Below are 13,152 nucleotides of genomic sequence, written 5' to 3' on the forward strand. Positions count from 1 at the left end.
TACAAGCAGTCTTTACATAATAAGACACACAGGATCGCGAACAATGACTGCAGATATAAAAATTAGCGCAAAAGAAATAAAAAAGTTATCAAGTTGAATAGAGCAGACAGGATTCGGACCTATTGTCTTCAATAGCTCCGCATTAGTTGAGTCTTCAGTTATGCCTGCTGTTAATACGTACCAACAAGCCCATCTCGTTTATCCAATACTGCGAACAATAACAAGGACTTCGGCAGTGAGGGACAGAAAATACCTAGATAAATGACTGCCCATGAACATTGCGACGTTATTAACAAAAAAACCGAGATCTGAAAAAAGAAGAAAAGGGGGGGGAAGGGTTGCGCAATAAGCCCTTCTCATAATATGTTTTTTTCGTTTTCCTGTGGTGCTCTCTCGTTTTCTCAAGAGGAACGGAGCTTCGCTAGATGATCCAAGACCACTGGAATTTACAGAACAGAAGTATTCAAGACCGAAAGCCATTCAGAAACCCCACCACCGAGTTTCCAGACCGTTTCGCTAGGGACAGCATGCATGCATGTATGCGTCAAGCCATCATGAAAAAGGTGAATTGTATAGGGAAAACCTTTCCGTGGGGTGCTTTCTCGTACCACGGAAGACGTAACAATTTTCTCTAAAATTCTAAACACAAACAGTTCAGTTTGCATTATGAGTTGATAGTTTAGACATCACCCTCCTGATGAAATGGCACGCAAAAAATAGAGCATATGCGTCATGATGCAGCTAAGCTTTTGTTGTAACGGTAACCGCAGTCACCATCACTAAGAAAAACTAGCAGTTCCACATTGTACACGATACAAAACTGCTTCTTTCATATATATATATATATATATATATATATATATATATATATATATATATATATATATATATATATATATATATATATATATATATATATATATATATATATATATATATATAATGAAGGAAGGGTTTACCTCAGGGCTAGTTTTTTCGTGTTTCAACAGATTATAATGAACTCTAACAGACACTAATGCCAAGGAAAGTGTAGCGGAAGTTATTCGACCGAATTTTAATGTAAATGTAATCAATATTTATATATACCCCTGCATTAAGGCTGGTCGCATTCCTAGGCAACGAGTATTTTTTTTAAACGACAGCACGTCGAAACAAACAAAAGTAGCCGACATTATTTTTTTTCTACTATAGGAACGGTACGCATTCTGAAAACTATCTTTAAAACACAGGTTCACTGAAAGATATTGCAATAAACTCTTCACAAAGTGGTGAAATGCCACTCCTGTACATTAAAAATAAAAGGCGTAGGCTGATGTGTCTCTTTACGATCAATAATATGCATGCCACAGTTTAAAAACACGCAGTTTGATCTCTTCCAAAATATTTGAAATTAGAGCAATATTTTCTTTACTTGAATAGAAATGTACGCGCGGAAATCAGCGTAAGTGTAGTCCCTTTCAAGTATAACATAAGCCAACTTTTTCGCTTTATAAGAAAGACATATAATGTGGCTTAAAGTATATAGGAAAAAAAAACTGATTTTACCTCAGTGTAGCGGGAATGTAGCGGGAATTTCTTTGTTTAGCGGGAACATAGCGGGTCATAAGACGGCTCACAAAATCACTCCACATTTTCCACGAAACAGCTCGGCTTTACAGACCACCATGCGCAATCAAGGAAATGCGCTTCAAGAGGGTCGGTAATGTTCGAGGAGAAACCGAGGATTATCACGCGTACGCGACACTGTATATTCAAGCAGCCACCGCATTTCTCGAGAAACGCAGAATGATGTTCACGTAAGCGTGTTTCGCAAGCAATGCGCGAGAGTCACGCTGTCTTTCTCTTTTTTGCTTCTGCGAAATTTGCGGGGAAGTCCAAATTTGGAGGAAGCTGCTCCAACAATCTCCGCCTCGCTGCTGACGTTGATGTAATAATTACGAGTGTTAAGCGCAAACAATGCTAACCTGATTCGTGTTACGGCCATAACTGTACCATAATGCAGTGATGACCGTAACACAAATCTGCCCTACGCCATTTGTTTTCGGTTACTTCTATTTCACACTGGTTCAACTACCATAATTTCTGATTTTTGATGATCAAAGTAAAATAGCAGTTTCAACCTATTTTACTCCCTGCCAAGCAAGGTTTTGCCTCGTGCTTGGGTGGTAAAAAGTTATAGGCTTATCGCGTGCTTGAAACGCACTTATGGGCTCATTCGTGTTGACAGTTTAGCATGAGATTTCAGCGTGGGAAGGAGAGACATGTCGCTGGAAGGGCATAACACAGCCCTTGTTCGAAGAGAGTACCTATAAAAAATAGTCGTAAAACTGTATCACTGCTTGGAATAACTACAAATTGCTACTTTGGGTGCTATTCAATAACATACTATAGAAGTTTGTTTGTTTGTTTGTTTGTTTGTTGCCTGCAAACACTGCTGTTGCGCATACATCTTCGTCATAACGTGGCATTCTTGTTCATCATCGGTTGTGGTACCTTGTCAAGGGCCTGATCTGCCTTTTGGGTGTTGCCGCTTTGGTGTGTCTCCGGGGCCTAACAAAGGTCGCATTAAGTGGTGTGTCACACGTAGTGGAGATGCGGGGTCTCCGTAAACTGCATTATTCTGTGCTTGCTTTCTGGAAAATCAGTGAGAACGACGAATTTGTCGGCACCCTCTAGAAGATGTAACGACAAGAAATACTCTCCAAGCCCTCTTAACTTGAGAGGTAGTACGGACTTTGTTCGAGGCTTTGTTTTGCCATCAGCACCATGACAATCTTGTATTGTTGCACAAATGTAGAAATAAAATTAAAAGAAAAGTAAGGTCAGTGATTATATTGTGAAGTTACATGTACGTAACAGCACGCTCTCTTGGTTAGGACTGATGAAGGTGGAAGCTATAGCTCGTGCACGCCTGGTCGATAGGATGTCTGCGACCATCCATTGAGCAAAGACAGGCCTTGTACTGAAGCAATCTATGCATCTCTAGCAGGCTGCATTTTCTTCAACTCATTTTTTGAACTCCTACATGCTACGACTGCCTATTTTTCTGCTTCTTATAGATGTAGTAACATTGGTTATATAAATTAATTTTCCATTTTGCATACATCAGTACCCTTATATCTCACAGTTATCGCAACTCGTCCAAAGCAGTTAATGCTGTTATCCGATTCGAATACCGGTGCTTGCGCAAATTGTGTACTCCCTGCAAATGCATGTATGCAATTGTTTTGGACTGTTGAGCTGTCTCTTAGTTTTCTGTCAGCACTCATATCACTGATAATTTAATATATGCGGGCTCGGAGACGACGTAACAATGCACTGCCTTTCGTGTTGCTGCAGATGCTTTTTTCATACGATGTCCTTCAAAAAGTATTTGTGAATGTCCACGATCTTTCCTTTTCTTGAACATTTCCGTCGTTTCCACACACACCTTACGGAATAAACCACGCGATACGCTACCCGGGAGAAAAATACACGACCGTTGTGTAGTCCGAACGAATAAACGTCATCATTGATCTGTTTGACCACAGATGCGGAACGACTGCCCCGCTAGCGCTTCTTTTAATAACACATAATTTGCCCGTTTGAGGCATGGGAAATGACGGCGATTCTGAGGCCTTGAAACTCGCGGGGTTCCGGCACGCACGCGCGACACGTTTCAGCATGTCTGCGCATGCACCATGTCAGACACCCCCGTCCACGACGCGGCGCAAACGGCGCAACATAAACAAATCACCTGCTCCGGTAGCGTTGCTCCTCAGTCGTGCGCAACTACACGAGAGGTGCTGCATGCCGTAGTCGTGTTCGGGTAAAGCGAGAGTTAAGCCAAGTCACTCGAGCAAGCAGCAAAAGTATTTGATTACGCTGTGTCAAATAGTCCCGGAAAGAAGCGACCTTTTTGTGAGCACAACGCCAACTGTTTCTCGATCGTACCGTCTTTTCTTCTTTTTTGACTGTGCCCGAAACGTGGATTTTGATAAGATGGCTACCGAAGTTCTGAACTACGCGTCAGGAGTATCGCATGAGTTGCGCTCAACGGTCTTCAAGAAAGGTCAGAAACACATTACATTCCGTGCTTGTGCATGTCCGCTGTAAAACAACGAAAAAGCTGTATGATAGTGGTAGCGATGATTTCCTGTCACCATTTGCTATGGTAAACACCAATGAGAGCTTATGAGCGAAACGGAAGTATCAATTTACCTCCAAATTTGAACTATGTTGTGAAGCAACAAATTTCAAAAAGAAATTCGCAAAAGCCTCGCTGAAAACTCAACACGTTGTTCCAATTAACAGTGAATACTTTTTCTCCACGCTGTCACCTTTTAGAGCGTGTAACGTGGCCCCATTTTGTTGCACGTGCCAAAGAACGGCAAGTGCCTGCGCGGCTGTGTGCGGAGGGACAATATCGCCGCCTCGAAGGATAGTTTGAACACATTTCTTAAAGATCTAACCCTTCAAACAGCTTTCGGGCACGTGGCAGTCAACGAACATACAAGCAAATCTCTTGCAAATTGTTTTCAATCACTGGTTGCGAAAATACCGAAAATGCTACTAATAGCATGTCAAGCAAGCCAAAATATGAGACAATTGTGAAAGCGCACAAGGCGAACCATGCGTGCACAATTGAAGAGAAACACGAAAAATCAGTTCCATGCACGAAGAACTCGCATTCGCCGGGCGCATATCGTAACATTTATATGGTTCCGGCCGCTGCGACTTCAGAAGAATCACTTTGGCACCACAAAGCGATTACTTCCTTGAAAAGATGACCATCTTTCAGTGCCTTTAAAATTACACGGCCACTATTCGAAATGTCGCGCGTTAACTCCTTATGTACTATTTTTTTTTTTAGAATGGGGCTTAGATCTATGTTGGTGTCCCATTGATTTGAAGCGTGCACAAGCACCAATGTTTCAGTTCCTGCACTGAGCAAACTGATAATGAGAGTATTTTTTTTTTCATTTAAGTGAGCCCAATATCCACACCGCTTTTGTTCGAACAACGTCTGCACTCTCTCTAATATCACAATGCCTACATCCCACTTATCAACCTCTTTGACTGTGTGCAGAACTGGTCATGTGGCGTACGAAGTCAGACCCCATGATTGTGGCACTTTCGCACAACTCTATGGCTTCTTGCTGGGACAACGAAAAGCGCTGGGACAACATAGAACATTTGGCAGAGCAAAAGGTGCCAACACAATGGACCGATGCCATCACCTTGGAGGGTCTCAAGAGCCTGTACAACTGCTGCTTCACGTGAGTTCATGCTGTTGAATACAATATCGTTCATTGGTTATTCAAAATACGAGTGACGTGATAAAACGACGTGAATTAAGATCACTGAATACTTCGAACGTTTGCACTTCTAATAAACGCACTGCATTTAACGAATTCATATGTCTTAACGTTTATTTAAAATGCACGTCTCTCGAGTGGCATGCATCTTGAGAACCAGAACATTTAGTATACTAAATACACAAACATTTCTCGCAACAAATGGCGTTGTTGTGTCATGGGGCAATGCGCCCTAGGTTTACCCATCATGCATACTGGAGTCTCGGCTCATTTCTCCGCAAAACACAAATGCTGTTGCTAAGGGCGTTGACAGGGGATCTACGCCGATCCCGTGATCTCCGCCACGCCCCTGAAAGGTAATTCTAATTACTGCAGTACACCTAACATAAGACCTCACGACACCACCCTGCCTTGGCATCAGTTCACGGCGAAAGGCGTGTCGCTTCTGCAAATAAATTTGTGGCTATAAATGCTCCTGCCTTTTACATAATTGTGCTGCAGGCTGTAATATCCATATATGAGCCTGCGCTACTCAATCATGCGTCCAATAATCAGTTGTAATCTTGAAGCGTGTCCAATCTAAGCAGAAACACATATTCTTTATTTCGCAGGTGTGGAGTGAGCTGGGCCGAGGGCCAGGCTTCTCTGGATTGTGCCGAGTGCGGCGGCTATGCCCTGCACCGCCCTTGTGTACATTGTGACGGCAGCTGCGGTAGAGTCTGGAGAAGGGACTTAGTCGCTGTAGGTGTACTTGCTACTTATTAGGATAGCAAGCCCAACTTGTGGCGTCTCTTTAATTCTAGGCGATTAACAGAAAGCGTCAAAGTTTGCTTGATTGTGGATATAACGAATCTCCCTTGCCACAAGAAGCTACCGACATGCTACACACCTGTCCCAAAGCAATAAGTTGATGCTCGCTTTGCTGGAGTGCTGGAGCGTACGTCAGAAGTATCGATTATGTATTCGCCAGCAGCCGTGCTAAGTTTTAATTTTGCTGCTAATGTAGTTTCCTAAGCTATATTACGGCGGACAAAACCGAATAAGCATGAGACGGCGTAAACACAATGAGATTTAAAAGAAAACGAAGGCTACAAATAGCTCTGATAAATATTTGGGACGGTTATAAGCTCTGATCACATATTTCATTTTTATCTGACAACGCACGAATTCTTTGTTTAGTTAGGACGCTTACAAGTTTCTTTATTCATCTGTAGCTCACCCTTGGAGCGTTGGATAGATGTGGGGAAAAGGTTGTCTTCTAATACATGTAATATTTATTGCTTTGCGTTCTGTAACTAACTCACATTTCTATCATTTATTTCTATCTCCAATAGTCCCATCAACTAAGACGCTCCCAGTGGATTGGCAAGTGTGAGAAGTCACTTCGAGGCCCTGCTATTGGAAAGAGCCGGGATTTTTTTCCTTGAGTAACTACCATCATAGCCCGCCTCTCGGCCAACAGTACTGCAATCAAATGTACATAGAAAAGAGCTTGACCATCGCATCTTCTCCAAATCAGCTCAACGTAACCTCGAAACTCACCATTCCATGAACAAGGCCACGAAATGTGTTTCGTTGGTACAACCCTGCTGACTTTCCATCACCATATGTCGCCATTATCTGAAGAGTTTGTTGACCAGGGACTCCAGTCACGCTGCTTTCAAGTTGTCTTCATCCTGGATCCGGCTACGTCTTACCAACGTTAATAGGTAATCTGTCACCTCATGATGGAACAAATGGTCCCATGAATGGGTTAATAGAGGCATGTGGAACCTTCCAACGTGTTCAATGTTGATGAATTCAAAGGGGCTGGACGGGGGGCAGTAAATCACCACGACTCGCAAATTTATTCTTTATACAACGTACGCGATGGCCACTTCACGTCGTGTTGTCAGCTTTCACCATATCGAACAGTCCTTATTTACGTTTACGTGGTGCTTCTAAACGAGTTTCTACGGGAACATAATATTCGAAAACTTTGGCGAATGAACAGATTGATAAATCAATATATTCTTCCCTTTTCAGAATATGGTCTAACTTGTATAACAAAATAAGTGAAATCACATTAGGCCGTTACTGCGGTTTCTATCTCAATTTTAGACAAGAGAAGGAGTACTTTAGAATAATTGAACAGACCTCTGAAAATGGGGGCCTTTTCTCTATTCTTGTTCTTGAAAGCAGTCAAGCAACGGCTAAACGCCAACCTCGGCGTACCTTTTCATCCTATTTTGAAGATAACGCTGGTGCTAGTTTGACTTCCATAAGCCATATTTGCGACAGTTTCCTAGCGACTCAAAGGTACCTGAAATTATTTTCTAGAGGGCAAAATATTTTGCAATGAGGCATCTAGTACAATCCTCGTTGTATTTGTTGGGCTTTGTGAAAGAAACTTAAAATTACTCTCAATCAAAATAAACATTTGTTCGCTGAACACTCAAAGAACACACCCAATTTAAAAAGGTGATGTCAATAAGGCTGCAGAATATTCCTAAATTAAAGATGATCTTATACTGAAGCAGTCATTATACTGATGCAGTCAAAGTGAAAGCTTCTAGCTTGCATCTGCAGCTCTAAGCTGTTGAAAGTGACAACAATGCATTTCCCCATGGCCCATGACTCGCTATGTGCTATTGACTCATATTGCACATCTGCGTGGAAGTCCATTATATTTCTCACAGTTAAGCACCTCTATGGCTTGCATATCATTCTACTACCTCTCGAAAAAGCAGGTTTGTTTGAAGTCCTTCACCTGCACACTGTCTTTTCTTTAATGCTTGTGTACATTGTCTCTTTCCTTGAAATATGGGAGCTGAAAAGTTTCTGCTATTGTTGTGTCGATATGTTATTTAAAAATAGGACATGGTCATATTTTGCCCTGTAAATAATCGTGGTTGCCAAATGAAATATGTTCTTGCCACCACTTTGACACTATTATTTGTACAGTAATAGATGTCATGGTTAAAATTAGAAGCATTTTTAGACAATGCCTCACAGAACCATTCGTGAGGCAAGTGCTTAGGGTACGTAAAGAACAAATCTGTGGTATATATATATATATATATATATATATATATATATATATATAAGGGAAAGAGGTGTATACCTAAGGGCTCGTTTCTTCCGTGTTTTGACACAATAATTATGAGATCTAACAGACAATAACGCCAAGGAATGCATAGGTGTAGTTATTAGAACAAATGTAATGTAAATAGGAACAAAGAAAAGTGGGTGAAAAATAACCAGCCGTGAGCAGGAATAGAACCTACGACATTCGAATAACGCCTTCGAATATATATATATATATATATATATATATATATATATATATATATATATATATATATATATATATATATATATATATATATATATATATATATATATATATATATATATATATATACAAGTGGCACGGTTTTCGAGATTAGTTTTCTGGATGCCTATCAAACTGCGGAGGAGAAACATTGTACTGACCCTTTGTTCTTTCGTGTTTCGTCTACTGAACCATGTATTGTGAAGTATCATCTTTCGCTGTTTTTTTTTTTAATCGCAGTAAAATGTCAGAGAACCTGTAGCTATCACATTATGTTTACTGTTTGGCAGCAAATACTTTTTTCTTCCAACGGCAGCCACAACTTTTGATGACTGGATAAAGCATGTGTAGTACAGACGTAACGGCGCTCTTCCTACAATTTATTAGTATTGCGAGGAATTTTACGTGCGAGAACCACAGCATGATCGTGACATATTATGATATTTCAGAAACCTTGATTAACACGGCTTCCAACCAGTCATGTGAAAGGGGCCTAGGTGTTTGGTAATTTATGATAATTATGATTGCGGGAGTTTTCAAGTAATACGAAGATTATTGTGATAGCGGTCCGGGTCTCCAAACAGAGGATATATCCTTTCAAAATTACTAAGACAAGAGCATTACATGACAGACCAAACAGGACGATTGTTTGACGATAATGGCCGAATTTCCACGCCGAGTGGCTTTTGTTTTCCAATCGTCAAAAGCAAGGACATGAAGGACCCGCAATATTTTATCAAGTGAGCCGACAATAATGTGTCTGCGGCAGCCGGAAAACCCCTCGCCTAGCAATGACATCACAGTGCGTCGCCGTTACAACCAGGTGCTGTTGGTGCGACGTCAAGTACCACCACGCCGAGCAGGCAACACTCGCGCCCACTCGCACCCGTGGCGTTTCGGCGCACCACGTGATTTATTCGTGTCACCCTGCCGAGGGTCAGTGCGATTGGTTGCGGCCGGGCAGTACGTCCACTGCATATCGAATGACTATGACGTTACCTCTTGTATAAAGGCTGCTGGACTCTGCCTCCTTGCCACGGATTCAAGCTGAGAGCCTCCGTAAGTATGGACGCACGAATAGACAGACGGACGCTTCGCTACACTCATCACCATTCACTCCGTGGATGTGCGTGAATTTCTTAGTATTAGTAGTCATTTCTCGCTGCTTCTATAGTCGCGGCTGGCAGTGTTTAGCCCACTCTGGTGAAGCTTTCTTGTTTGCTCGTTGATTACGTCGAGGTTCCAAAATGATAGGAAAAGAGATATCTGAAACCAGATAAGTGTTGTTAATAGCGAAGGCGTTTATTCTGGTGTATGAACTCATCAAAGGCTGCCAGACCGAGGAAGTGTCACTGAACTTCGTGAGCACACTTTTCAGTATACTGGAATGCATCACTTATATGTGCATACAAGAAGTTACATGTGTTTGCTTTTCTTTTAGTTGATTTAAAACCACGCTTGGAGCTTAAGGTCAGACCTTCGTTCTATAAATTCAAAAGCTGCATGGCATTTTTAAGGTCCAGATCATTCTGTGAGAACTTTGACATTACTACTTGACGGAATACTTCTAGTCTATCTGTAAAGTTATTCGGGTGTTACGTCGGTATATCACTAGAAAAGTATGCTTTATTTTTCATTCTGGAGCTGCCTCTTTTTACAGGGAAAACATCAATAATTCTCTGAAAATCACTTCCATACTAAGCTCAAGAGCCCGGCTCTTTCACAACAACTAAAAGCCGTTCAGAAGGCCCACGGCACGGCGGTGACAGGGCTGGGCACTATAAAAGATACATGCACTTGAGATACTGCCTTAAATATTCTTTTGGGTATTTTGTATAAGCATCGCAATACGTCTCGCAATACCAGCATCTGTATCTGCATTTCTGCTACATTCGATAATGTATCGTGTATCTGAAGGTACAAGACACTGCAGTCGTAACGCTATACCACGCAAACATTAATAGCTTATTGAACTTCACTGCTCAGGCTGGTACTGGTGCCATTAAGCCTCCCTAATAAAGCTCAGCGCAGAGACATCATTTTATCTTGTATGATTCCACCAGTCAGACCAGTTGATCAGGTATGCGCATCCTTTTCGGTGAATCAGAGCAGCACAAAAGAGCTTGCGTAGTCTCGAAAGACACTACCTTCGCGTGCTTGCCCACGTGCTTTTTAAGTGATATCTGCAGATGCCGACTAATCAGGTTCTTTCCATCAGATACATGTAGGTCCATATTACGTGGCCTCATCAGGCGTCAGGCCCACGGGATGGCTTTATGCTCTCCCATAAAATCGAGTGATTAAGGTACTCTTAATCACTCTTAACGAGTGATTAAGAGTACCTAGTACTCTTAATCGTAACCACTTTTTCTAAACACGTGCCTTTTGTTTGGAGGATTTCTTCTCTCTTTAATTGAGTCGAAGTCCTGCGCCCTTAACCACTTGCAAGCGCCACCTACCACAATGCATGTGGCGATGACCGCACGCATTGTGTTCTCCAGTCTGGACCTATACCACCACCGGTATATTGATGCTCTCTATCTAATAGTACAAGCACAAATGCTTTCTCAGTTGTCCTTCCCCTGCCTCCCATACATCAACTAGTCCTCAGAATTGTTTTCGGTCTCGTGAATGCATCATTATTTTTCAAAATACAGCCAGAGTAAGCTCTCCGTTTTATCCTTTCCTTTATTTATCAGCGTTATTTCTGTTACTACTTACACATTTATTTTCGCTTTGCTTTGCTCTTCTGCCAAGCCGTTACGGGGGAAAAACATGTCATTAGGTGGGCCTGCGTTGAGTATACAGCACCAAACATTCCGCTTATTCCTTGGCAAAATCATCAAATTGAGTTTTTATTCTAATAATGGAAATAATTAGGAGTAAGAATAAAAATCTTATAAAGAGGATTTGAGAAACACTGTTTTGTAAAATCGTCGTTTTTCTTTGTACGCACCGACGAGCCATTTAAGGCAATTTTACATGGACACTGTTTCTTTATAGTCTTGACAGGCCAGTGATACTTTATGCTTAGTTGTCATAGATATTGGAGTGTCGCCTGCATTGTGCATCTCAACTTATTGATTGATATGGGGGGTTCAATTTCCCAAAACCACCATATGATTATAAGAGACGCCGTAGTGGAGGGCTCCGGAAATTTTGACCACCTGGGGTTCTTTAACCTGCACCCAAATCTGAGCACACGGGCCTACAACATTTCCGCCTCCATCGGAAATGCAGCCACTGCAGCCGGGATCCGAACCATCTCAACTTATTAACTATGAATGCTTGAAACAGAATGGCTTGACTATTCTAGTTTTAAGTGTTTTTCGTTTTAATCTTCTCTACTTCAACTATTACTAAATTTCAGGTAATCCTAGGTAAAGGCGAATATAGCGTGAATACCGACGTTGTCCCGCGATTATTTGTGCAGCTATGGTTCCTCGCACTATTTTTTTTTTTTGTGCGATCGGATCTAAGCCACAAAAAACCTTATGACTACTGGATCCAAGCCACCCGAAATGCTTCGTGAACTTGGAGATTGTCTCAGATTGTGCTGATAAGAGTATGCGCAAATCCTGTTGCGGTGGCTGTATGTATAGATGGAGGTGAACTGCAGCCAGGGGTGCATGTACTCAATTTTTTGCACGTTAAAGAAAGCGTGGTCCGAATTCCCAAAGCCCTCCTCTTCTGCGGTCCTCAAAATCATATCGTAGCTTTAAGACGTAAAAAATGAGAATTATTACTCAGATTACGCAAAGTACGCGTGCTCTAGGTAATTTATTACCTTACGCGTGCACCAGCGATAACGCTGCTGCATAAAGCAATACAAGATGCGTTCTGCCAATGAGAAGACTATACAGAAGGCCAGCTACATCTATTACCGCTATGTTATAGTGCTGCGTTCTTTGCTTGTACTTTGAGCTTCTTCGTTTTCTGGGCCCTAGTTAGCTCATTAGTTTCATTTCTACCAGTGACTGCCGCTTTCTTTATAGTCACCACCAGGTGACAGCACAATAGGTCTGAGGCATTTGTGAAGAACGCATATTCTCTCGATCAAGAAACTTGATGGCACGTTAGTGAGTATATAGATAACGAACGGTTTACGCCAGCAGATAAAAGGAATAAGTAATAGCAGTAGGCCTAATTCACAGTGTTCGACAAAAATGTCGTTACCTGCTTCGTTGATGCTGTACAGTGGTAATTCGGTATTGCGAAATGATCTCTTATGGACATGCTGAAACTGCGCACCAGCATTTACGCCATCGTGTGGGGGCTCTTGTGTGATTTGATGACAATGCTTTAGCTGGCCGGCAAACTCAGCAGCGACTCTCATCAATTACGCTTTCCCATTAACCGCTTTCTATTTTCTTTGAGCCCCAACCATGGCACATTGCCACATCAGCGCGCACAATTCGATGTCATCCAGCCGCGAATCATAAATCCTCATCTTTTTCCTCAAGGTGGGGCTGCCGGATGAGTTTTTGATGGACGCGCAGAAAAGATTGAGCAATACGTGACATGCCACACGCCACTGCCCTA

At 41.9% G+C, this 13,152-nt stretch overlaps 1 protein-coding gene across 2 annotated transcripts; it reads left to right on the top strand.

The window, feature by feature from the left end:
* Positions 1–437: 437 nt before the first annotated feature.
* LOC142774933 (protein pinocchio-like) lies at positions 438–8,217 on the top strand. 2 transcript variants are annotated; one of them, XM_075876080.1, is made up of 4 exons: positions 438–563; positions 5,069–5,258; positions 5,909–6,038; positions 6,632–8,217. In XM_075876080.1, exons 1-4 carry the CDS (start codon positions 536–538, stop codon positions 6,722–6,724), a joined length of 441 nt encoding a protein of 146 aa, XP_075732195.1. In that variant the 5' UTR covers positions 438–535; the 3' UTR covers positions 6,725–8,217. The 2 variants fall into 2 exon arrangements, with proteins under 2 accessions (XP_075732195.1, XP_075732194.1); XM_075876079.1 differs by lacking the exon at positions 438–563 and adding an exon at positions 3,706–4,051.
* The last annotated feature ends 4,935 nt before the right edge of the window (positions 8,218–13,152 follow it).

The sequence above is a fragment of the Rhipicephalus microplus genome, chromosome 2 (genome assembly GCF_043290135.1).
Source record: "Rhipicephalus microplus isolate Deutch F79 chromosome 2, USDA_Rmic, whole genome shotgun sequence".
NCBI lineage: Eukaryota > Metazoa > Arthropoda > Arachnida > Ixodida > Ixodidae > Rhipicephalus > Rhipicephalus microplus.